The sequence below is a fragment of the Strongylocentrotus purpuratus genome, unplaced genomic scaffold (genome assembly GCF_000002235.5).
Source record: "Strongylocentrotus purpuratus isolate Spur 01 unplaced genomic scaffold, Spur_5.0 spur5_scaffold_17, whole genome shotgun sequence".
NCBI classification, from domain to species: Eukaryota; Metazoa; Echinodermata; class Echinoidea; order Camarodonta; family Strongylocentrotidae; genus Strongylocentrotus; species Strongylocentrotus purpuratus.
This window is the reverse complement of record NW_022145602.1, coordinates 3,159,142-3,183,883: the sequence shown is the minus strand read 5'-3', so window position 1 is coordinate 3,183,883 and position 24,742 is coordinate 3,159,142. Positions and strand designations below refer to the sequence as shown.

The 24,742-nt window shown below is 37.8% G+C and overlaps 1 protein-coding gene across 1 annotated transcript in view; it reads left to right on the top strand.

Annotated features, from left to right (window-relative positions):
* LOC100894089 overlaps positions 1-22,832 on the top strand; it is a 40,796-nt gene extending 17,964 nt beyond the window's left edge. The window contains exons 9-32 of the mRNA XM_030988462.1: positions 354-501; positions 1,135-1,240; positions 2,406-2,544; positions 3,196-3,273; positions 4,508-4,645; positions 5,512-5,709; positions 6,333-6,530; positions 7,217-7,480; positions 7,821-8,019; positions 8,598-8,761; positions 9,404-9,654; positions 10,128-10,331; positions 11,478-11,598; positions 12,118-12,198; positions 13,444-13,601; positions 14,127-14,315; positions 14,787-14,904; positions 15,551-15,778; positions 16,397-16,544; positions 17,781-17,963; positions 18,503-18,660; positions 19,284-19,586; positions 20,815-20,972; positions 21,964-22,832. Coding sequence (XP_030844322.1) covers positions 354-501; positions 1,135-1,240; positions 2,406-2,544; positions 3,196-3,273; positions 4,508-4,645; positions 5,512-5,709; positions 6,333-6,530; positions 7,217-7,480; positions 7,821-8,019; positions 8,598-8,761; positions 9,404-9,654; positions 10,128-10,331; positions 11,478-11,598; positions 12,118-12,198; positions 13,444-13,601; positions 14,127-14,315; positions 14,787-14,904; positions 15,551-15,778; positions 16,397-16,544; positions 17,781-17,963; positions 18,503-18,660; positions 19,284-19,586; positions 20,815-20,972; positions 21,964-21,999 — 3,968 coding nt within the window. The 3' untranslated portion in view covers positions 22,000-22,832. The remainder of the gene's footprint in view (positions 1-353; positions 502-1,134; positions 1,241-2,405; positions 2,545-3,195; positions 3,274-4,507; positions 4,646-5,511; positions 5,710-6,332; positions 6,531-7,216; positions 7,481-7,820; positions 8,020-8,597; positions 8,762-9,403; positions 9,655-10,127; positions 10,332-11,477; positions 11,599-12,117; positions 12,199-13,443; positions 13,602-14,126; positions 14,316-14,786; positions 14,905-15,550; positions 15,779-16,396; positions 16,545-17,780; positions 17,964-18,502; positions 18,661-19,283; positions 19,587-20,814; positions 20,973-21,963) is intronic.
* The last annotated feature ends 1,910 nt before the right edge of the window (positions 22,833-24,742 follow it).

Genomic DNA, 24,742 nt, shown 5'->3' with positions numbered 1-24,742 from the left:
AGCACTCGATATATCTATACAATTTGGTCTAGTGGATTACGGGGTTCGATTCCTTGCCGTAGCACATTATGTCATTTGGCAAGACACTGATATACATGTACCGCACTTGTACGCTGGTGTAGGAAGTGGTTTGTGTTCCACTGTCCCAGGCATCACAAGAGGGTTTAAGTTGCCAAAACTTGTCAAAATTGAAATAGTAGAAATCGGGCATGGGAAGTAAAGAGAGAGAAAACTCTATCATTCTTTATCATCATCACTATTATTATCATTAACATTATTGTTATTATAACTATAATAATTATTATTATTGTTTTTTTAACATTATCATTATGTTTGTCCTTGTTTCGTAACAGATGATGACTACGGAGCTATATTAAATGAGTGTGGACGATGCGTAGCGGGGGCGACTGGACGACCCGTCGATGCAGGCATGAATGAATGTGGTTCATGTGGGTACCTTGGTGGCCGTTCCTGTGTCGGCTGCGACGGAGTGATAAACAGGTACAGTTTTATCGAATGAAATCAATAACAAAATGTTTTTTTCTAAGGTTAAACATAAATATGGCATGCCGCATAATATATTCAAATGTTAAACATGCAAATACAGTTTTCTCTAAAGAGAAAGAAAACAAGAAGAAAAAAAGAGAAACCATAAAAGGGCATGTCATCACTTTATACTTTAATACACTTTACAAACCAGTACATTAATGATAATAATAAAATATTGATAATGATAACATTGACAGTAATTATAACCTTATACAGTGCGTTACACATTACATGAATGTGTCCCAATACATTTGGGAAGAACAAGAAGCAAAAACACATAGAAAATAGGTTACTGATTTCCTTTTATTCGATTTGTATATGTATTAAGTGCATACCAATACCTAGTCAGAAAGAAAATTGCACACATTAATTGTTGTTAGGTATATATGATATACATTATGGTCTGTCCTACCTAACAACACGTAATGTGTATGCATTGCACATTTTGACTTTTAAATTACAATAATTCGTAAAACGTGAATGAAATCATTTTTATTGAGGCACTTTAAAAAAGTTTTGTGCATTCTATTTGATTCATTGAATTTAACTCATTACGAAAATAACCTATGGATCTTGTATTAACAGTGGCAACGTATATGATGCGTGTATGGTGTGTGGTGGGAACGGCACATCATGTACTGATGTATCTTCTATCTATCCTAATGTCATCCCAGCAGCAACACAACATGAGGTAAGCGATCAATCAATATGTCTGTCAGATTATCAGCTGAATTGTCCGGCAGTACGTCACAGTTACATTTAGCCAATTAAAAATGCCCATTTATATTGTGATGACACAAGTTTCTTCTGATTATTTTGTCCAATTTCGCTAAATCCGTCACCAGTCTGCGTAACTGATGTTTCTGCTTTCATGTAGATGAGTTGGTATATTAAGGTCGAAGTTTCTTCTATGGCCATGAATAGTGTTCGACTTCTTATATATGCAATTTGCATGCTGACTTAATAAGTTAGAACCAGGTGATTGAAATAATTCGTGACGGGGCACTTTTGAAAGGCGTATGCATTAACTTTGATTACATTCACTATGAACATGACGGACAAAGAAAGAGGACAAAATATACAGTTACTCATTGTACCCTCAACAATTGCTGTGGTAGACAAAGGAATATCCCTTCACTGCTATTATGTAAAAATGTGTAGAACAGGTGTCACATGCATATTCACCTGTTCAACACATGTTTACATAATAGCAATGAGGAGATGATCCTTTGTCTACCACAGCAATTGTTGAGGGTAGAATGAGGAACTGTATATTTTGTCCTCTTTCTTTGTCCGTCATATTCATAGTGATTACAAACATGGCATGGTAAACTTAAATGATGTGAACTACCATGATCATCACCAATCCGATATAAATCTTTAAGGGATGACCATACAACTATTTACGTTCATCTGTGTTGGTAATAATATGTTTTCTCTAAAAAAAAAGGACTGGGACATTACACAGATTCCTAATGTCTACGAACCGAAAGACCGGTTTACTAATATATTAAAATTGTATGCACACGTTTAAAACAAAGGTTTTTTTGACAACCTTAGAGCCTACCCGAGGGTTGCCCGACATAGCAAAAGTACTGTATGCAGACTGGATTACAAGTATTGTAGTTCATTCATTAATAACATGTTAAATAAATAATTCGTCCCTAGATTCCCAGGAGAGAAACTTCCATAAATTTGCATTTGAATATGTTAGTACACCGGTGTTTTACGTCAGAAAGGTCAATTCGGGTCACATCCCTAGCTGCAACCCTTACAATTAGCCAGGAAATGGCTATTGTATTGTCATTTAAAAAGCTGTTCTTTCAAACATGATGGCCATGTTTTGTTTTTCGTAGATCACTATTTCTGGAGCAGGATTCGACCCAGCTCCAGATTGTCGATTCAGGAACCAAGTGGGCACTCTGAACCGGCAGGTTACCATGGCGACATCCAGTGCATCCGAAGGAACGTGCACCATTACTCTTCCAGCAGCAGGTAACATAAATATAAAGACTATTTTGGAGATCATATACAAAGATATATCATTTTTTTTAAATATATAGGCCTATAGACCCTACAGTATATATCAAAGTAAAATGTTTTAAAAAGTACATTTTATGCATGAATACTAAAATGAATACTAAAAATAGGCCGCTTTTATGTTTGCTTACAAAAAATATAAGATATTTGTCATTACCGAAATATCAATGAAACATAAATAAATGAGATATGAGAGAGATAATAGTGTTGTTTTGAACAAGGGAGAAAACATTGATTATGTTCATATAACAAATATTAATAATACTTGTCGAATCGGAAACGCTGGATGTGAAGCACCAACAACGCCACCGATTTTCAATTCAAATGGAATATGTGACTACCTCAGACAGATCTGTAACAAATTAAACTCGTCATCAATACACAGGGTCTGCTATCTGCAGAGATGTCGTTAGATAAGAATGACATGATTATTTTTTTGAGGGGGGGGGGGCGGTATAACAGAGGAGGTAAAATAATGTCTCTTTACTGCCCACCATGTATGAAGATGTTAATGTGTGTAGGCTTACCCTCTTTCATTGTAGAGGTAGTGGCATCATAAACTGAATGGATTTTTGCATTGACACGGTTCCATGTTTTTGTTTACAGGCACATACGACCTTTTACTAATATTTCCTGGTAACTCCGAGCCCATCGCTACTTCGATTACACTCGAAGTCTATGACCGTAAGTATACACCGTATAAGTCCAACTGTTATAATAAAGATTTCGGAGCATTATGTCTAATGACTGGTTAGGTTATGGTTTAGTGGTCAATTCGCTTGACTCTCTGTCAAAGAGTTGAGGGTTCGAATCCAAGCCCGCCTCCATATATATTTTAGCAAGACATTAAAGGTAAAGACCAGTATTGGAAACGCCCCAATTTCAAAAAATGAAATGGAAGCTCTCATTACCAATCATGTGAAAGAATATGTTTTGACTAATACATGATGATAAAAAATTTGCCGGGAAACCGCCTACTAATTCATATATTTGGTAAATTTGTTTCTCTCATGGTCTGTGAGAGATATAGGGTAGTCCCATATACATCTTTCTGTGTATAGTGCTTGTAACTTTACGAAGAATGGGCCAAATTTCTTATCATTTTGATGATTCCAGAACCTTGCAGATGCTAGATGCTAGATGATCAACCTTTTCTGATCGATTCCACAACGTTTCTTTCACAATGCAATCGCATGACCATAACTGGTCTTTACCTTTAATCCACATTTGCTTGTCTTACTACTTCAGAATCGAGTAAACTCACGAAAAAAATCGAGTTGTCAAGTTCACTGAATAGAATGTTTAGGTATTTCTTATGATTTTGTTATCATGCATTTATAATTATGTAAGAAATTTTAGGTGAAATTGTTTTGTATAACATTATTCAATTACTCTACCTAGCTGTATTCTGTCCTTCCTTCTTTCCTTCTTTTTCTGCTTTTCCTTTTCTTCTTCTTTTGTTTCTTCTTCTATGATCTTCTTCTTCTTCTTCTTCTTCTTCATCATCATCATCATCTCCTTCTTCGTCTTCTTCTTCTTCTTCTTCTTCATCATCATCATCTCCTTCTTCGTCTTCTTCTTCTTCTTCTCCTTCTTCTTCTTCTTCTTCTTCTTCTTCTTCATCATCTCCTTCTTCGTCTTCTTCTTCTTCTTCTCCTTCTTCTTCTTCTTCTTCTTCTTCATCATCTTCTTCTTCTTCTTCTTCTTCTTCATCATCATCTCCTTCTTCGTCTTCTTCTTCTTCTTCATCATCTTCTTCTTCTTCTTCTTCTTCTTCATCATCATCATCTCCTTCTTCGTCTTCTTCTTCTTCTTCTTCTTCTTCTTCTTCTTCTTCTTCTTCGTCATCATCTTCTTCTTCTTCTTCTTCTACCTAGCCGTCTTCTTCTTTAATAATATCTATTATTCCAATCAACAGCCGTTACCATAGCGTCAGTAGCACCGGAAGAGATTACCCTCGATCCAACATCACTTGCCACCTTCACCTTTACGGCTTCTGCCAACTCCAACTTCCAGGCCGTTGAGGGCATAACACCATACCTCATTTTCGAGAATGGTAAGAGATCATTATGTACAATCACCATGATAATAAACGCCACAGGCAGTCATGTGCAGTCCAATGGATACTTTCTGAATGCAAATGCATTTGATATTCAGGAAAGTCAAATGCTTTCCATTTGAACAAAAACGTAACATAATATCTGGTACAGAATGATTAAGCTGACAGTTTTTCTTTTTCATGAATTATGGGGAACTCTTTTCACCCCATATTTGTTTCTGCTTGATATACATAGTGGAATTCTCTCCATGTACATTCTTTATCAATAAACCAAAACAATGTAAATAATTTTGTATAAATAGAATAATCATGTTAATTCTAGAGCATACTTGGCAATCACCATCTGCCTCGTCATTCTACAAGGGACTTAAAACATTTCTTGTTTGTAATCCAGATTTTCAAGATACTGTAAGTTTTCATTTCATTTGTTGTAATATTGTTCTTGTTGTCATCGCTTCGGGCCGCTCCGGGAAAAGCGCAGTATATGAGTAATAATAATAATAAGCATAATGAATAGGTTTAAACGTTTCAGCATTCATTGCATAGGCTAAATGCAGTATAGTGGATTGACTTACAGTAAAGCAAGGCTTGTTGTTACATGCTTGTTGTAACAGTAAAGCCAGACCTGTTGTAGCCCTGCAACAACCCTGTAACATCATTAAGTAGATTCAAAGAATCACAAGCATTGTCTCACTCACACAGTTTCAGAGTAACATGAGTTTAAAAAAAGATGATTTAGAGTGTTCCCGAATGTTACAATCAAGAATAAGGAGAGGGAAAACAAATTATTAAGAAATTTAAAAAATAACTTAATTTTCTCAAAGATATGTTGAAAAAGATTTCTCATGATCATTTCTCGTCAGGTTTGGAACCTCTGGCTGGAGAGATCAGTGGTGATTCAATGCAGGAGCTTACGTTTACCCTTCGATCCCCACCCACGCCAATGGAGTTGGTTGTCTCCCCGTCTCTCAATGGAATAGACCCGTTACCTGGCGGACCTTTCACGGTAACATTCTTCGCACCAGCACCCGCGATCGGCTCACTCACGTTTTTTCCTTCAAGTAAGAAAAAAAATAAAAATGTATAAATTACATTATTCGAATTATTTAATATGCTATTACCATGTTCGCACAATTTAATATGTAAACAAGATCAAGGTTTTTAAATTTGATTTTGCATAATCCTCAAAAGTCTTCGCCACCGCCTTTCGCTAAGGATATGAAGACCAAGGGTCTGGTATACAATATCTAGGTTTAGCCAATTTAAAGCCAGTCTGCACTAGTTTGACCAGGAGGATTAGACCTCCCTGCAAGATCACTGACAAGTGGTTATCTCATCAAATCAGATCTCAATTAGCATAAGAATTAGAGGATCCTGTGGGACAAACAGGCACCGATTAGGCATTGTTTGCTATATAGAGCGGGCGCAAGTAGCTACAAGTAGTGTGGGGCTTTAAAGGCCCACTGCACTACTTGTAGCTACTTGCGCCCTCTATATAACAAACAATGCCTAATCGGTGACCATTGGTTCCCTATGATCCACTTTTACTTCTGTTAACTGAGAGCTGAGTTGATGAGATAACCACCTGTCCAGTGACCTTGCGGGGCGGTCTAATCCCTCCTGTAAACTACGGCAGATAAGCTTTAATCTTCATCACCATTCCCCCCCTCCGTTTTATTTGCAGAAAACAGACTCCTACTTGACTTCGAGGATGGAGTTCGAACCGACGACATTGACGACTGCAGCACCGTATTCCAAGATACTCCTGAGGAGAATGGCATCGCTAGAAATATTCTAGGAACCGGAAGCAGTTGCATGATCATCAGAGGCAATCGCGTCATTATGATCACTCTTGGAGATGGGGATGATCTTATTGGACCAGGTAAGTTTATTATTGAGTAAGTAACAAAGGCTCAGTGGTGGAGCAGTGGTTTCGTAGCTGGGAGGTCCCCAGTTCGAAACCAATAGCTATGTTGTTAGAAACCTACTATAGGCACCGGAAGCAATTGCATGATCATCAGAAACAACCGCGTCATTATGATCACTCTCGGAGATGATGATGAACAGCATTTGTATGGCGCCATATATCTGTTTCAAAAAACATTCAAAGGCGCGAGCTCCTCCAATAAAGATGGAGGATGATCTTATTCGACCAGGTAAGTTTCATTGAGTAAGTGAGGTGCGATGGCTTAGTGGTAGAGCAGCAGTCTCATACCCGGGAGGTCCCCGGTTCGAAACCAATACGATGCGCTAGTGCCCTTTGGAAAGGCATTAATCCTCATTACCAAGTCCATCGGAGAGGACATAGAATCGTCGGTCCCCTGGTTGCTATTTTCGAAAAATCGGCTGGAGTGCACTTTCAATATCCTATTATATATCTTATAGAAATCATGTTCGCATTACGTAATAAGTCATTGTAATGACCGTACATATCTAAATGCTACGTCTCTCTCTATGCCAAAGGATGTTGGTCTAATGAAAGTGTATGGAACCCTTTAGATTTCTGATCCTCATACAAGCGACCTTTTTAAGGAATAAAACACAACTTTTTTTTACAAATCTCCACAGATGATACGCTTACACTGCGCGGTGATGTTATCTTCAGCCGACCCGACTTCTCCCGAGCGGTGCCCGAGACAGTCCTAGCCGTTGAGGTCGGGGAAATCCCCACAGTTGAAGTGGTCTTGCGAGGCTTCTCAAAGATCAGTAGCTGTGGAGAAGTACAGCTGTCGGCTCGAGGAACAAAAGGTGGCGCTGGTCGACCTTTGACCTTCACATGGTCTGTCCAATCAGAGGGTGGAGTTTCAAACGATCTTGAAGCAGCAGTTACCGGTAATAATGCCCCCCCACACCTTTCCGCTCCCAATAGCTCTTGATATACTCTACGGATTAAAACACCTATTTCGAATATTACCCACTTCATATAGTTTTGTATTTTTCAATTGCAATAAAACTTTTCCAAAAATTCTTTAACAACTACATGAAATAGACCACATTTGCATTATACATAGTCTATTTTTATTTTCAGTATGTCTGTTGTGGGTATAAAAAGCCTCAACTCAAACTTTAACACAAAATAAAAAATAAAATAAAATCTAGAATTGTTGCTGGTTCATAAGAATAGATCCTCTCATATGCCATACATGAATGTTTTATTCTTTCGCATCTCTAGCAATAACGACAGCAGACTTGACGGTAGATGGGGCCCTCCTCACAGCTAATCAAGTCTACACATTCATCACCGAGGCAGTGAACTTCTTAGGCGGCTCAGGCTCCGATTCCATAGTTGTGACGCGGTCAGCAGAGCAGGTTCCCGACCTGGGGATCAATCCGCGCGGCATAGAACCGGAGAACGTACCTGTGTCCAAAAGGTATACTTTGAATAAATTAAGGCCTAGTTCATACTTGATTGGCGACCCCCCCCCCCACCGCCATCGACCTCTTAAGTATTCCGAGGCGCATTATGAAATCAAAATAGTAAGATAGGAGAGTACATGGTAAAGCCCCACTGCACTACTTGTAGATACTTGCTATCTCTATATGAAAAACAATGCCTAAGTGGTGCCCGTTGGTCCCCCATGATCCTCTTTTTCTTATGTTAATTGAGAGCTGAGTTGATGAGATAACCACCTGTCAGTGACCTAGCAGGGTGGTCTACTCCCTCCTGACCAAACTAGTGCATACAGGATTTAAATAACGTCTATTTGTACTGCATTATATATGATGTTCTTGTTAGGGTACCTAAGTCGGGAATAGTGTTGGGTCAAAGGTTAAAGTTTGAAATAGTTTAGAAATTGGAGCATCATGTTAATTGATGACAAATGACAAAAATCAATGACAAATCTGCTGATAACCAATCAAAAACAAGGATTTCAGTAGTTTATAACAAACACTGTCATTTTTCACTGATGATAAGTTCTGTGAAACGCCCCTGTACAATGTCTTTCAGGTTCTTCCTTGATGCCGACGTGACCTTCTATTCGGACTGTGACGGCGCTGGTCCAGAGGAGACAGATTTCGTATGGACAGCTAATAGTGAAACCTTTGATGAGAGCATTCATTCGGGGACTGCAAACTTCAGAACTCTATTCATAAATGCCTACTCTTTCCCTGGTGAGTAAAGCCCGCCCTCTGTCGTTCTTTTTGGTTTGTTATCTGGGGAAGCTGTTTTTTAATTACTTATGATAATTCCCCTAATAACTATATACTTGACCATCATGAAAAGAATTATAAGGACTAAAACGATAGTAGATCACCTTAATAATTACCGATGATGGCGCCCAGTGAGTCGAAAGACTTTAATAGAGAGGGCCATTGTATAGCAGGTCTGTTCCTGATCATATAAAGCGTCATTTCAAGAATAAACTATCTCTTGACTAATCCAGACACTTAAACCGAAATCCAATTTCGTCCTATCCCTTTTTAGTCATTCATTCTCCGGTCATTCCTCTCTTGATAGTAATTAAATCACCATTCCAGGGTTTTTAATTCAGTTCACCATTTACACTTTTGGGTCTATCTAATTTAAGCTTTTACAGATAGTATATCCCAGTCTTTGGATGTATTCATGATTCTTCCTGCAATGCTTTTAAATAAACGTTTTGATAATTGTAAACTCGATAAACAAGACTAAGTTTGGGCGGTTCCATTCATCTTTTTGTTTAATTTTAAAAAAAAACGACAAAAAGACGAAAAGAAATTATATATTCGTGAGCTATTAACAGATTCTTTCTTTACATTTTTTCTCTTGATCAGGCGATTCTGACGTCACGTTCACTGTCCAAGCCAGACGGGTTGGTGCTACGTCAGGCCCTACCAGTGCCATCACAATACGTTTCGCATCATCTGAGCTTGTTGCTAGTATACGAGGGGGCAGTGAAAAAAGCGTGGGAGTGGACAGTGGGATGGTGATTCTTGATGGTTCACGGTCACGTGACCCTGATCAACCAACCGGTTCAGACCAGTCAGACTCTAATGATTTGACGTACGAATGGAGTTGCGAACAGGTATGTTGTTCCATGCATTTCTTCATTTTTTAAATGTGTGTGTAATCGAGTTTGAAGAGATGTGTATCAATCAGATATTATTAATTACGCCTAGACATGCACCAACCCTAACGTCACCATCCGAAAGAAGTGACTCAGTTTCGAACCAGCGTTGCCTAGCTGATCCAGTTTAGGCGGAGACAGAGAGCTGACCAAGTAAACGTGCCGCTAGACCAACTCACAACTCATTATCTAAAGACCCTATCCAATGAAAATACAACTTGATATAAATGGAAAACTGAATGAATGTAGAATACAAATTAAAAGGAATACAAAGCATTTAACGTCTCATTATTGCGCAAAAGCAAATTTAAACCTCATTTCCGCACCCTCCAAATTACGGGTCAACAGGGGTCAAATCTGCCGAAGTTACAATGACGACATAACATGTTGACCCGATCGGTTATTTGATGTTAATTTGATGTTATTTTCAGACGACAGATGACACATATTGTGCAAGCGCGCAAGACGGATCCATGTTCCCAGCTGACAATGCTACATCATCATCAACTTTGACCTTTGATGCCGATGACATGACCCCCGGAAAGACTTACCAGTTCACTTTGGATGTAGCATCCGGAAACAGGAGGGCTTCGACAAGTGCGCTGATAGACGCAGTGGCGGGAAACCCCCCGTTGGTAAGACGCATTTTCAAGTTCATGTTTAAGTTCACTTTATTCAATACTTCATTAAAAACATACAAAGGAAAACAAACATATAACAGTTAAAATATAATACACGTATCAATATATAACATGAGAATAACACAAGTCGAGAAGACATCAGGAACAAGGGGGAAACATTTTAAACATGTACATTAATGAAAGTATTTGGAGACTAGACAGGAAGGCCTGGCCTTATGTAAAAGTCTATCTTCAATAATTGTATAATAAACTAAGTACATTATTAAAATTATTTATTTTTTATAAAAAGAAGACAAAAGGAAATAATTTGCATTCACACACACACACCCACACTCTCTCCTACACACACCAAAACACACTTATCTGATGAACATTAAAAATATAGGTTATTGCACTATTATGTCAATATGTAGACTAATTTAATTACTCCAGTTAAGAAAATATTACAAAACATGACGATTATGAATACAATACGTAATTGCGAACAAGAAACAAAAATTGAAAATAAAGGAGAAAGTATACCCAATCAGAATAATTATTTTAAAATTTGCAATTGATCGCAAACCTTCTGTTACAGGTTCATTACAAGGACATAAATTTAACAACTGAATCGTTTTTACCCCTTGTAGATTTGATTAAAAAAAAAAATGTTTTCCGTACTCAAGAATGAAAGGTGGACTAGTTGAATACATTTAAATTTAATAAATAAATAAATAATAATAACAAAAACGTTACTTATAAAGCGCTTACCACCGAAGTCTCTAAGCGTCATTATGTCATATCCTCAAGAAACATAACCCGGGACATAGAAACCAATTCATCACATACAAAACACAAAACTTGATAAGAGTATGATTAATTTAGTTACAATAATAATAAATGTAACTTAGATAGCGCCAAATCCACTCTGTGGAGTGCTCAAGGCTTACAATTAGGGACTGTTAGATTCTGCACGACGAGAACGTGAACTGCCCTTTTAAGGCAATGTGACGTCCTTTTAAGGCACTGGCAGTGACGTCACATTGCCTTAAAAGGGCAGTCCACGTTCTCGTCGTGCAGAATCTAAAAGACCCTAGTGTTAACTGAAGGATTACTGTAGGATAACATTATAAAGGCTAAATTTCTTTTCTATTTATATAGATACTAGTATTCAGATCGACAGAGGGACCTGTGCTATCCACCGAACCAGTTTCATTAACAGCACTGATTGGTCATGCTTCACCGGACGTCATCGCATGGACCATCACCGGCCATGATATAGGTAACAACTACCAACTTAGAAAACAATACAAAATCAACTTTATTGCAAACAGGAAAATGGTTGCAATATCACCCCAAAAAATTGCTTATGGATTACTTTTAAATTTAAAAATGAGTGGATATGATTGACATTTGGGATTAAATCACGATGGAACGCTACGGTAGTCCAAAATACATTTATCTGTTCGTAAGTTCTTGCTTTTCATTATTTTGTGATTTTCAGCAAATTTTCTAAATTTGTCTCCTTTGCAAGGAGGATTTAAAAAAAAATCAGTTTGATTTATTTCTGTCATTTTAAATCCTCATATGAATTTTTGTGATTCTAAAATTATACAACACACGATACTTGCTTCGTAATCTCAAACACATTTGCTAGGCCAGTTGTCAGAATTAAACGAATATTGGATATTAAGTACGTACATGTAACTGTTGCTATCCTACTACGACATATATCTGCTTGTTTTAGTGTGTTATGGTATCACCGTTCGCAATATCACACACCTTTCCTTTATTTTTGCAGATCTTGACTACGATCTTGACGGGAATGCTGGAGATTTTCCGATTCCATCTCAGACCCTTTCTTTCACTTCCATAGATGCAGGTAATAATAATGATAATAGTATAAAGAATATACTGCTAATACTACTATCACTACTACTATTACTACCACTTATACTACTACTTTCCTCTACTACTACTACTACTACTACTACTACTACTACTACTGCTACTACTACTAGTACTACTACCACTACTACTACTACTACTACTACTACTACTACTACTACTACTACTGCTACTACTACTAGTACTACTACCACTACTACTACTTCTACTACTGCTACTATTGCTACAACATCAACAACTACTTCTACTACTACTACTACTACTACTACTACTACTACTACTACTACTTCTATTACTACTACTACTACTACTACTACTACTACTACTACTACTACTAATAATAATAATATTATACTAATACTGCTGCTACTTTAATATCAATACAGCTATAGTGATAGCAATATCTATTAAAACGACACCCCACCCCCAATACGAAATATTTTTCACTATCCCGAATGGCCTCTGAGTTATTTTCTTAACAATACAGTAATAGTAGTATCCATTGACATAATACCCCTCCACCTAACATGAAATAAACTCATTCTATTTAGCATTGATATCTCTTCTGATAACATATTATCATACTTGAATTTGGTATCATAAAAAATCTTACGTATTTCTCTTTAAAATGATGCCCCATTTGAAATTAGTATGATACCATTGAATGTGCAGTACGTCTGAATATGGGGCCGATACATAAGTAAACCGTTGTTTGATGATATTGGGGCCGTCGTCCACTATCCTGATGCATGTTTAAACAAATTTCATTTCAAATTTCACATGTTTGTTGAGGCCGCTATCCTAGTCAAGCATCGCTTATGTTTGCGGTCTCCTGCACTATTTACACAGATAGTTCGGATAATACTTTAAATTTATTATTATATGTTATAGAAATATTAGGTTTCGTTATCATCTGTTTATATGTATAAAAAACATATTTACATGAAGTTATAATTGTTTGTATATTTTGTATATTACCTTACGTTTATAGGTTCTTTGTTATTCAGTTATTATATATATTTTGAAAAAATGCTGAAATCAACTCAAATCAAATGTATTATTTCAATCATTCTCCTCTCCCACAATCAATGAAATTAATTAATCTCGAGCGGTGACTTGCGAGTGTAGTTCGATCATTCATTAATTATTTTCTTTAAAAAAATTGTCATCTTGATTATGAAATGTTTTTGGTATTGTTCTATTTTCTTACGTTGCAAAGGCATCCTTCAGCCCGGTGAGATGTACACGGTAGATGTCACTGTGACGTATGGGTCGGATCAAACCGCTTATGGCCAGTTAGTTCTGGATGTAGCCGAGGGTATATCATCGTGCCAAGTATCCCTAGAGTCTGGAGATGCATACACCGTACTTGATGAGGTAAAGAGAGAGAGAGAGAGAAAGAGAAAGAGACAGACAGACAGAGAGAGAGAGAGAGAGAGAGAGAGAGCGAGAGAGAGAGATAGAGAGAGAGAGAGAGAGACAGACAGACAGAGAGAGAGCGAGAGAGAGAGAGAGAGGGAGAGAGGGATAGATAGACAGAGAGACAGAGAGAGAGAGCGAGAGAGAGAGATAGATAGAGAGAGAAGGAGAGAGACAGAGAGAGACAGAGAGACAGAGAGAGAGCGAGAGAGAGAGAGAGAGAGTTCGAAACCGGTGAAAGCTATTAGAGCTAGTTTTAGTAAATGTTAGTCCATCTGTAATCTAGAGTATTATTCTACTTACAAATGTTAGCATTTATTTCTGAAATCTGTCTGAATATGAGAATGCAGTTTACAACTTGCTGCAACATGATTGTACACATTAAAGGCTTGTTCAGATATGGGGCGATAATAAATTCAATGTAAAGATCAAGTACACATTTTACACTCGGCAATAACTGTGCATATCATTCTTGTTTTGAAGATCGCATTTCTGGTTGACGACTGTGTGACCGATGAGGGCGCCTATCCGTTGACCTATCAGCTATTTGTTACGCGAAATGACGCAGGCAATACAAGGTCGTTGACCCGATCAGGAGGGGATTCTAGAATCAGCGTCAGAGGTCCCCCTGTCAGACGTAATGGCGACGGAGAGAATACATTTGTTATTGAGGTATGGAATATTTTTTCGAAAAATCATTTTAAATTGTTTTTATTGGAAAATTTAACACAACCTATAGAAAATAAAAGGCAATTTATATGCATGTATACTAATTGTGAACATTAGTAAATCACATAGTGTGCAGTTCGAGTCCCACCACGGCCCTTATGTCCTTTGGCAATATTTTAATCTATATTCGCCGCTCTCGATCCGGATGACATGAATTGGTACCTGGTAAGAATAATTTCGTTGCAATTCTAGAGCACCATAACGACAGCCATGCTAAAGCCATGGTAATAATTGTCGAGCGCCTGGAGTGTCAAGTATTATACTGGGACCCGTTTCACAAATCCTTTTTGTCAATTAATACAAATATCGGTGAAAAATCTGCTGATAACCAATCAGAAGCACGGATTTTTTTCATTTGCCACTGATGACAAGTTTTGTGAAACGCCCCCTAATGTCACTTTTTCATTTGTTCAGGTGTGCAACCAGCACAGTAGTTGTACTTCATACACAATAACGGCTTCTGTACAGGACCGACAATCAATTGACTATGAAGAGTTAAAGCAGGCCATCGTCGACGGTGAGGCTTTTAAAGGTAAAGTGCTGACTTTTGTATATTCACTGGAATCGTGTCTTTCATTTCAAGTGCATCCAGGGGGGGGGGTGTTTCACATGGGGTTTCACAAAACTTGTCATCAGTGACAAATTACAGTTTTTGTTATAAGCTACTGAAATCCTTGCTTCTTATTGGTTATCAGCAGATTTGTCACTGATTTTTGTCATTTGTCATTGAAAAAAAGGCTTTGTGAAACTGGTCCCAGCCTCCCAGGTTACTATCAGGCGAGTTGTGCAAAGGATTGATTTATGTGCAGTTAAGCATGATAACAACTTTAAATCGTCATCACCATCATTATCATCATTAATTTTATTATTATTGTTATTGTTATTATTTTTATTATTATGTTACTTTTATCATAATTATTGCCATTTTTGTTAAAAAATGGCAATAGTTAATGATTAGTAATTAGTAAAGATTACTGCTGTTATTATTTGTGATACTGGCTGACAAGCAGGATTCGATTTTTCTTCTTCTCCGTATCTTACTAAAATGATTAAGTGTATACTTGAATATTATATTTTTGATCCAATATTTCTTTATTTTGTAAGCGGAACAGAAAACAGCAATGCTTGGTATATATTTGATTGCTAAATGTTTCCATAATCAACTGAATTAATTGCAGGTGACTTCATCAGTGCTTTACGCAACATCAATGCTCTGATCAGGGTTCTTTCGGACCAACAAACCGGACGGAAGAAAAGAGCAACTACCACCGGTCAACAAACAGCAGATCAACTCATGTTGTTACGAGAAGCTGTCGATGGGACAGTCCTCGATGTAAGCTCTGCAACCACCCTGCTGGATGAATGCCCTTCCATTGAGGTCAATGACCTATCAGAGGAAGATCTAGGTATGAACCTGCTCATTTAAAGCCCGTCTGTACTACTTTGGCCAGGGGGGATTAGACCTCCCTGTATTAAAGGTTACTGACAGGTGGTTATCTAATCAAATCAGCTCTCGATTAACATAAGAAAAAGGGGATCATGGGGGACCAACAGGCACCGATTAGGCATTGTTTGCTATATAGAGGGCGCAAGTAGCTATAAGAAGTACATTGGGACTTTAAAAAATAACAATGATAGGTAGTGGGTTATTGTAAAGCGTTCGTGTCTGTCAGACTTGGCACTCCTGGCGCTCCACCACTAAAACCTTGGCGTTAGAATGGCTGCCATTATGGGGATTTACCATTTCAAGTTATTAATTCCTACACATTTACATCACCTGTGCATGAATTACTAACAAAAAGCAATTGTAAGAGATAGTACAACAAACGTGTTGTCAGACACCTCTGGAATACTGTGAATGTTTGGCAATTCGTTGTTGAACCCAGTGACCGCGATAATACTAATATAGTAAGTGTTTTGGTCAGTTAATGGTCAAATTCTTTATAAGAAACAGGTATTATTATTATCATCATCATTATTATTATTATTATTACTATTGCTATTATCATCTTTACCCAATGCAGAATCGTTCGTTAGCATTCTCCAAACTCTCGTCTCGGTTTTCTTCTCTGAAATGGAGGTCCTACCGCCATCCACTTATGAGGCTCTTGTTCCTATCACCGCGGAGATTGGAGAGGCTACCGAGGATGAAGATATTCTCGACATGCTCAGGTATGGTTTGGGTTTCCCTACTTATTCATCATCACGATCAAAAAGAATTTTATGAAACCAACTCACCAAGGGAAATCATCCTGCATGGCCGTTAGGACGAGCACTGTGGCAATGGGACGACCGTTGCGTGGTGCATTTTGTTCCTCTCGACACTGGTGTATTAAAGCCCCACTGCACCACTTATAGCTACTTGCGCCCTCTATATAGCAGACAATGCCTAATCGATGACCGTTGGTCTCCCATGATCCCCTCTTTCTGATGTTAATTGAGAGCTGATTTGGTGAGCTAACCACCTGTCAATGACCATGCAGGGAAGTCTAATCCCTCCTGGCCAATGTAGTGCAGAGGGGCTTTAAAGAGTACGTGCTAGGGTAATAAGTATTGCAATACCCTTAGAACGAGCAATGTTCCCAAGGATTATCTAAGATGAAAATTGTTAATGTTAAACTTAACAATCTTTTACTAATCATTGATAAATCCACGACACATGACTCTATCTACACTTGTCTCTGATGATTTTATTCCAATTTTTGTTCTTCTTTCTGATACCAGTCACTTGTATAGTCCACTGCTTGGACAAATCTGAATGCATCTGGGGCCTGTTTCATAAAACTTGTTATCTATAACAACTGCTAAATTTCTATGACAAATTTACTCTCAGCCAATCAGATGCCATGATTTCAGTAGCTTATAACAGTAGCTCGTAACTTGTTATTGATATCGATTTTGTATGAAACTAGACCAAGAACAACATGCCCACGCTCTCACACTAGTGTTTATCATTTATAAAAGGAACTATCATACAGACCATGAGTTGAGAATAGTGAAGTTTTATCTCGTGGCGTCAGCTCTCGCCAACGCACTCATGAAAGTTCAAAGATAAAAACAGCAAGAGTCTTTGGCTACCCCATGTATAGATCCATGTACAGTCAAACCTGCGTTAGTGACCACCTGTCTACAAAGACCACCTGTCTTCAACAAGGGCATTTGTTGTTTCCCTTGAAAATGGTTTCTTATTGAAACTTGTACTAAAGGAACCTGTCTACAAAGACCACCTGTCTACAACAAGCACATTTTTGTGTTTCTCTTGGGCGGACGCTATCGACAGGTTTGACTATAAATTTTTCCCGTACTAGTTCTTTTCTCCTTCTATCTATTTTCTTACAACTGAATATCTGTAAGGGTTTATTTATTATTTGTTAAAGTATCAACTAAACTATTATTTCGAATTCACAGGGACCTAGTCAGGAGCCTGACCAGAGCTAGCCTGGTGCGTGATACCGTTGGAGATGTTGCCGTGGAGACGGTGTCTTCAGGAGTGACGTCATCAGCCATCGTCGCTCTCCCTCAAGGCGCTCATCAGTCTCATAGTGGAGCGGACGCCCTCACTGTTGACTTCGGGACTGATGTTGCTGAAAGGTGAGAGCTTTAAGGGAGTGGGTCGTCTGTTTCCATGTGCAGAAGGGCATAATTCGCTGACACCAGAAATGTTGGAAATACCATTGATGGGTGTACAAGTCTGGACACAGCAAACCCGTCTTTGGATGATGCGAATGTCAGATAAGGACTTTACCGTAATGAAAAAAAGGACATAGTATTACATGAAGCATGTTGGTCATAAAACCGAAGGCTAACCCTGTTGATTTACAACACCCGTTATTGGATAAATACCCGAACGATTTCGCGTTCCGCATGAGAGCCCACTTCTATGTGTCTTTAAAACCTCGCACAAACTTCTTGGGAGAGGGGGGGGGGGGGGGGGGATCCTCAAGCGGCCAGCTAGAGACTTCTAAACATCAGTTTTTGATGAAAATTACGATTTTTTTTTTTTTGGGGGGGGGGGGAATGGGCAAATGGAACGCTTTCTTTTTTGTGAGGAAAATGTCAAGCAATTTGAAATTTCATGAAATGTTGTGACATCTGATATGAATAAATTGACGTCAATTTTTTGAATGTAGGTATGGTGTCTGGGACTGTGAGTCCGGATCCTGTGTAGGAGTTCTTGTCGAGTTCGAACAATACGCTGACGATTCGGATCCATATTCTACAAACGATGAGGATCGAAATGATAGAGCATCCGCGATCTTGCAGATTTCCCTCTTCGACCCTTCTTCCTGTAAGTTGACACTTCATATTTGATATAACCCTGTCTTCCGATACCATACAAAGATATTAAATTAAATAATAGTGAACTCTTCTCGAAATGTCTACATTATCAGAGCTTACCACTATCAAGAGATGGCATAAGACAGATATTGACTGGTATGGTGTTTGATATAACATTGTTTTTTTGTTTACAGCCGAAGGGAGTTATACAATGTACTTTCTCAAGGGGTTATATTTTTTTATGGAAAATATGATCACGAGGGAAAATATCAACACGCTAATACTTCGTTTTGGCACATGGCCGAAACAATGAATTTTTATTTTCATCTTGTTTTATTATTTCCAAAAACGTGAAAAGCAAAACAAAAATACTATTATTAACCAAAACTCGATATTTTGGTCGGAACATAAGTCCTTATAACAACAACAACAATTAGAGGTTTTTCGGCCGGCAAAGAGGTTCTTCCAAATGAATGAATACTACGCAGTCACTGGATCAAAGAAAGATTGATATAAATGTGATAACATTTACATTTAAATACTTGTATTCAAATGGGATACCTTTATTCTGTTTAGATCGACAATTATAGGCATCGGAAATGAGATTTTAAATTCTTCATTATATCACTGCAGTTTCAGAACTCGTCGTGGATTCTCTGACCGACCCCATAAGCATCCACATGGAAATCACCCGACCAAAACAATACCGTACCTACGAGTGTACCTTCTGGAACACCACAAGCAAAGAATGGAGTACCTCAGGGGTGGAGACCGTGATGACGTCAGGGACTGAGGTGGAATGCCGAACTAATCATCTGTCAGCCTTTAGTGTCCTTGCTGGAGAAGAGATTGCTTCTACCAGCGGCCCTTCTCCTACCAGCGGCTCTTCTCCTACCAGCGGCCCTTCTCCTACCAACGGCCCTTCCCCTGGAGAAAGTACGTATAAGTAAACATTATACCATCCATATCCGGACACTTACCCCCTGGAATTCCACCCCCGAATAACCATCCTCTAGGACAACGACCCCCTAGGGCAACCACCATCTAGGACAACTACCCCCAGGACAACTAACCACAAACAACTACCCACAAACGACTACCCCTTGGACAACTACCCCTGGACAACTACCCCTGGACAACTACACCCAAGACAACTACCCCCTAGGATAGTTGTCCGGGGGTAGTTGTCCTAGGAGGTAGTTGTCCTAGAGGTGATTATTCTAGGGGTGGTTGTCCAGGGCGTAGGTGTCCTAGAACCCATACCGTCAAACATGAACATGGTGCCGCAGACACAACGAGTTCCAGAGACGTTCCTCGAATCGTCTCTAAGGTCCTTTATTTGATTTATCTTCTTATTAGATTGTATCCATGATACTTTCCAAAATCAAAATGCATGATGCATAAAATATGACTGGAACTAATTAGCAAAGTTAGATTGCATAATTAGATGTATCTTTTACTTTATCTAAATATGGGTAGAAATAATTTCATCTGAGACTGGCTTCTTCTGGATTGGGAGCTGTCTGTCTCGCATTTAATTTGATAGACCGCACAGTGATCAACAAGCTTAAATTAATCTACAGTCAAACTACAGAGGTCACCTCTCGATACAGCCCATAGCGTTTTGAAAGTGATAGTTGTGACAAGAGCACGGTCATATATGTCAAATCAAGGAGCTCCAAACTGTTACTTCCCACTGCAATCTCTTTAGAAGCTAGGGAACAATTCGAAGCCTCATGAAATAACTGATCAATCAGAAGTCGATCTCCATTGTCGTCACTCTTGGTAAATACAGTCTATAATATAGTCTATAATGGTCACCCTAAAGGTAGAAACATGTGTTGTAGACCTGTCTACAAAGCCCATCTGTCTAAATTGGTCTGTTTTCCCTGTTTCCCTCATGCTACGGTCACAAAGGTTCGTACGAACGAAAATTTCGTACGATCTCCCTGTTTTTCCATTGTCTTCTCGAATTTCCATTGTCTGAAAATCGTTCGTACGGCGTTCGTAGCAGTTCGCAATGGCATTTGTGACCGAGGCTTATAGCCGTTATAGACATATTTCAATGTATCTAACGTGAGTAATAACGCACAAGAGAACACATTATGCTCACTCGAGTCTCATTAAAAACATTCAAACTTCCTAACATTTTCCTTTGACGTAGAATCCAACATCGCGATCATTGTCGGTTGTGTCGTTGGTGGCTTGGTCGCTGTCGTCATCATCATCGTCATCATTCTCTTCTTATCGAAGAAAAAGAAAGTAGGTTCCACGGATAAGGAGATGGGACTGCAGCTCCACACCGGAGGACCCAAAGAAAATGTAGGTTTGCTTGGAAAATATTAATTGCTTTTTCACTATTTATTTATTTATTTAGTTATCTATAATTATGCACTATGAATATGACGGACAAAGAAAGTGGACAAAATATACAGTTCCTCATTCTACCCTCAACAATTGCTGTGGTAGACAAAGGAACAACCCTTCACTGCTATTATGTAAAAATAAGTAGAACAGGTGAATATGCATGTGACACCTGTTCTACTTATTTTTACATAATAGCAGTGAAGGGATGTTCCTTTCTCTACCACAGCAATTGTTGAGGGTAGAATGATGAACTGCATATTTTGTTCGCTTTCTTTGTCCGTCATATTCATAGTGATGTTTATTTGTTAATGATTCATAGATTATTTGACATATTTTTATGTTTTAATTGATTGATTTATTAATTTGTTGATTCATTCATTTATTTAATCTTTCAATACTTTTTATCAGATTATAAGGACAACTAGATGGTCAATGTTCAAGATACATGCAGAATATCAGTATAAACAAAATAAGTTTAATAGGTCACGAATCAATTTCCGGTTTGCTTATTATCTTTATAAGGACATTTCAGTCAAAACCTGAGGAAAAAGACAAAACATGATTTCTAACTTAGACATACAGTACTTTTTACTCAAGTTCTGACTTATTAATATTCATCGGTCTGCCATCAGGACATAAGCTTCTTGGGAATAAAACAAATCTCTACAAATTGAAATTACTCGCAGGAAGCCTATACATTCAATGTCAATAGTGTTATTACGTCGCTATTGTCGTTGATGTAGCGGTGTTGTATTGTATTGTATTGTATTTATTTTCCGTCAATTAAAAAACATCAACAAATATACATTTACAATCATAAAGACGCACTTATAAAAGGAAGACGGAGAGATCGCCCTACTCAGCGTTGTTAGCAGAGTAATAATATTTTCCCGTTAATTTTTACCTTTCCATTTTCGTTTTGTCTTCTTCATCTTTGTCCACACAGAATGTCTATGACTTCAACATGGATCATCCGATGTAAGGTGGATAAAAGCAGAGGTTTTCAGGACCCCGACGATCCTCATTGGTTAACCCATTGTCTATACGGGAACCAGGGAATCCCTGTGTTAAGTCTATAGGACTGAGAAACTTAGAATTCCACGGGTTAACAAGGAGATTACTTTGCTTTCGGTGAAGAGTTTAATTTGTCTTTCAACCTTGGTGTCTTGGAACCATCATAGCGATGGTCTTATATTGATAAGGCTTTAAATATAAATATGTTTTGTAATCAGAAACTAGTACAAATATGTGTTCATTTTTTACTGTGAATGTTACCATTGGCTTCCATGTGGTACAGATAAGACCGGGGTAATAATTGATGTGTGCGCCTCGGAATAGATTTGTCTATATAGACGGCGCTATATAAATGGCTTTTATCATTATTACAGAGAAACTGTTCCAATGTAACTGGTGTTTAATTTGATTGCGTAGAAAACCCTTCTCCGTGTGAATTACACACAAACCATCAATTTTGGCTACGGCGTTTTGATTCTACGGCTATTTGTTAACTTGTGAAGTAATATCGTTATCAAAATTTATTACGTTTGCAGCCATAGTCATACTTGAAGCATTAAGAAATTTGCGCATAACGGATCCCATAGAATCAGTTTAGAATGTTCCGTTAGCGTCTTATTTTTTCGTACCACAACGAGCCCAGATTGAGCTCGCGAAAGAATCCGTTACGTTCTGTACCAATACAGTTGCATAGATTATTTTACTATTACGATCTTTGAAAGACCTTAGTTACTTATAAATGGTAAATTCATGTTATTATTGTTGAAGTTATTGTGAATATTGGCCATTTAAATTTAACAATTTTCAGGATAAAGATTTATTTATTTATTATTATTTTATTTATTTATTTATTTTATTTCATTTTTTTTTTTTTTTTTTTGGGGGGGGGGGGGTCGTCTATGATATTATTAAATGGCATTGTCAAAAGAGTAGAAGAGACAATGGTCAATTCGAATGAGAGTAGAGATCAATTTTATTATTACTGTACATAATATTAATTTAACTCATGTTCTACTGCGAGTATGGTGTGATAAACTATAATGTGTTTTATATGCAACATGAATTTTGTTTTAATTATTATTTTAAGTTTACTTATTTGAAGTTTCTTGATTGTCTTATCTTAAGCAAATATAATCTTGAAATACCTAGCAAAATCCGGGCGATGATCTGAAATAATTATAGAGTGGAATTTTTGTACGACCTTTTTTGTATATAAATCAAACGCTGGAATGTAAATATTTGCCTGTGCATAGATAATAGTCGGTATTAATATTACGTTTTCATATTTTTATATTGCGAAAAGAAATTAAGACAAAGGTGAAATATAATTTGTGTATTTCAATTAGATGATGTTTGGTAATGAATAGGCTAAACTGTTATTTGCATAGTTCATCATAGCAACTTTAACACGGGCGCTGTACAATTTGTTTCATAAGTGTAAACGGTGTGGATAATCATATAGAAATGTTTTCAAAGATTATAACTAGTGGATAAATAAAGCATGCGTAATTTTCCAATAAACGAGAGGTATATTTATTAAATCTTTATAAACAAATTATTTTTAATATATTTGATAATATATGTTTGATTGTAAATGTTTGATTGTGAGTTTTAAATTTGAATGCAGTGTCATAACTTATTGAGCTAAGTTAAATTAAGTTCCTTTTTTATTCCCTGAATCTTTTATCAGGTTATAGTGTTTCTTTTTTAAAAATAATAAATGCGACTTGATAATTTCGGAAGAATCATGTGGTTGTATCACTTTCTTTATAGGCAGAATAAGGAGGAAGATAGAGAGTGAAGGGATGAATCTATAATGAGATGGACAAAATAGAGAGAAAGACAGACGTAGTGAGGAAGACAGGGTGAGAGGGAGAAGGGAGAGAGGGACCAAGAGATAGAGAGACAGAGAGAGAGAGGAATATATATATATATAGAGAGAGAGAGAGAGAGAGAGAGAGAGAAAGAGAGAGAAACATATAGACAGAGGGAGAGAGAGACAGATAGAGAAACAAGAGTGGGAGAGGGTTAGAGAAACAGAAAAAGAGAAAGACAGAGGGAGAGTAAGAGAGACGAAGAGAGAGAGAGAGAGAGAGAGAGACGGATGGAGAGAGAATAGAGGGAAGGAGGGGAATTGCATGAGGATATACAGCACTTTACCCTCTACATAAGAGTGACGAAATTTGCATGACGAAATCATATTGTGTGGGGAACTTATTGGGCCGATTTCCACAAACCTTGGTTTATTTACGTCATATGACGCGTTTTGACCCGTTTTTTTTTTTACAAACCTGGTTTGTAAAAACGCGTCGAAACGCGTCATATGACGCACTAAAACCAAGGTTTGTCGACAAACCTCCTTTGTGAATTCGGGCCATTAAGTTCTAGAGGAAACAGTGACAGTTGTCTTGGATGCCATTCTTTCGAAGTCCATTAATAAAAGCGTTCATACTACCTGACTTCTCGTTGTACACTATTGATTTATATTTAGATTTAAACAGCCATGATATATGGTCTCGGATAGCAAATTGCTTGGATAAATAGGTGTGTTGGCTGAGTCAGTAGAGCGTCCGCCTCACAACCGGGAGCTCGTGGGTTAAAGACGTTAAAAGACGGGAGTTGCTGCTACCTTATTTGGCGTTCAAAAATAAGGGATAGAACAACGTCGATCTTGCGCTGCTCAGTGGCTACCGGGCTCACGATCAATTGGC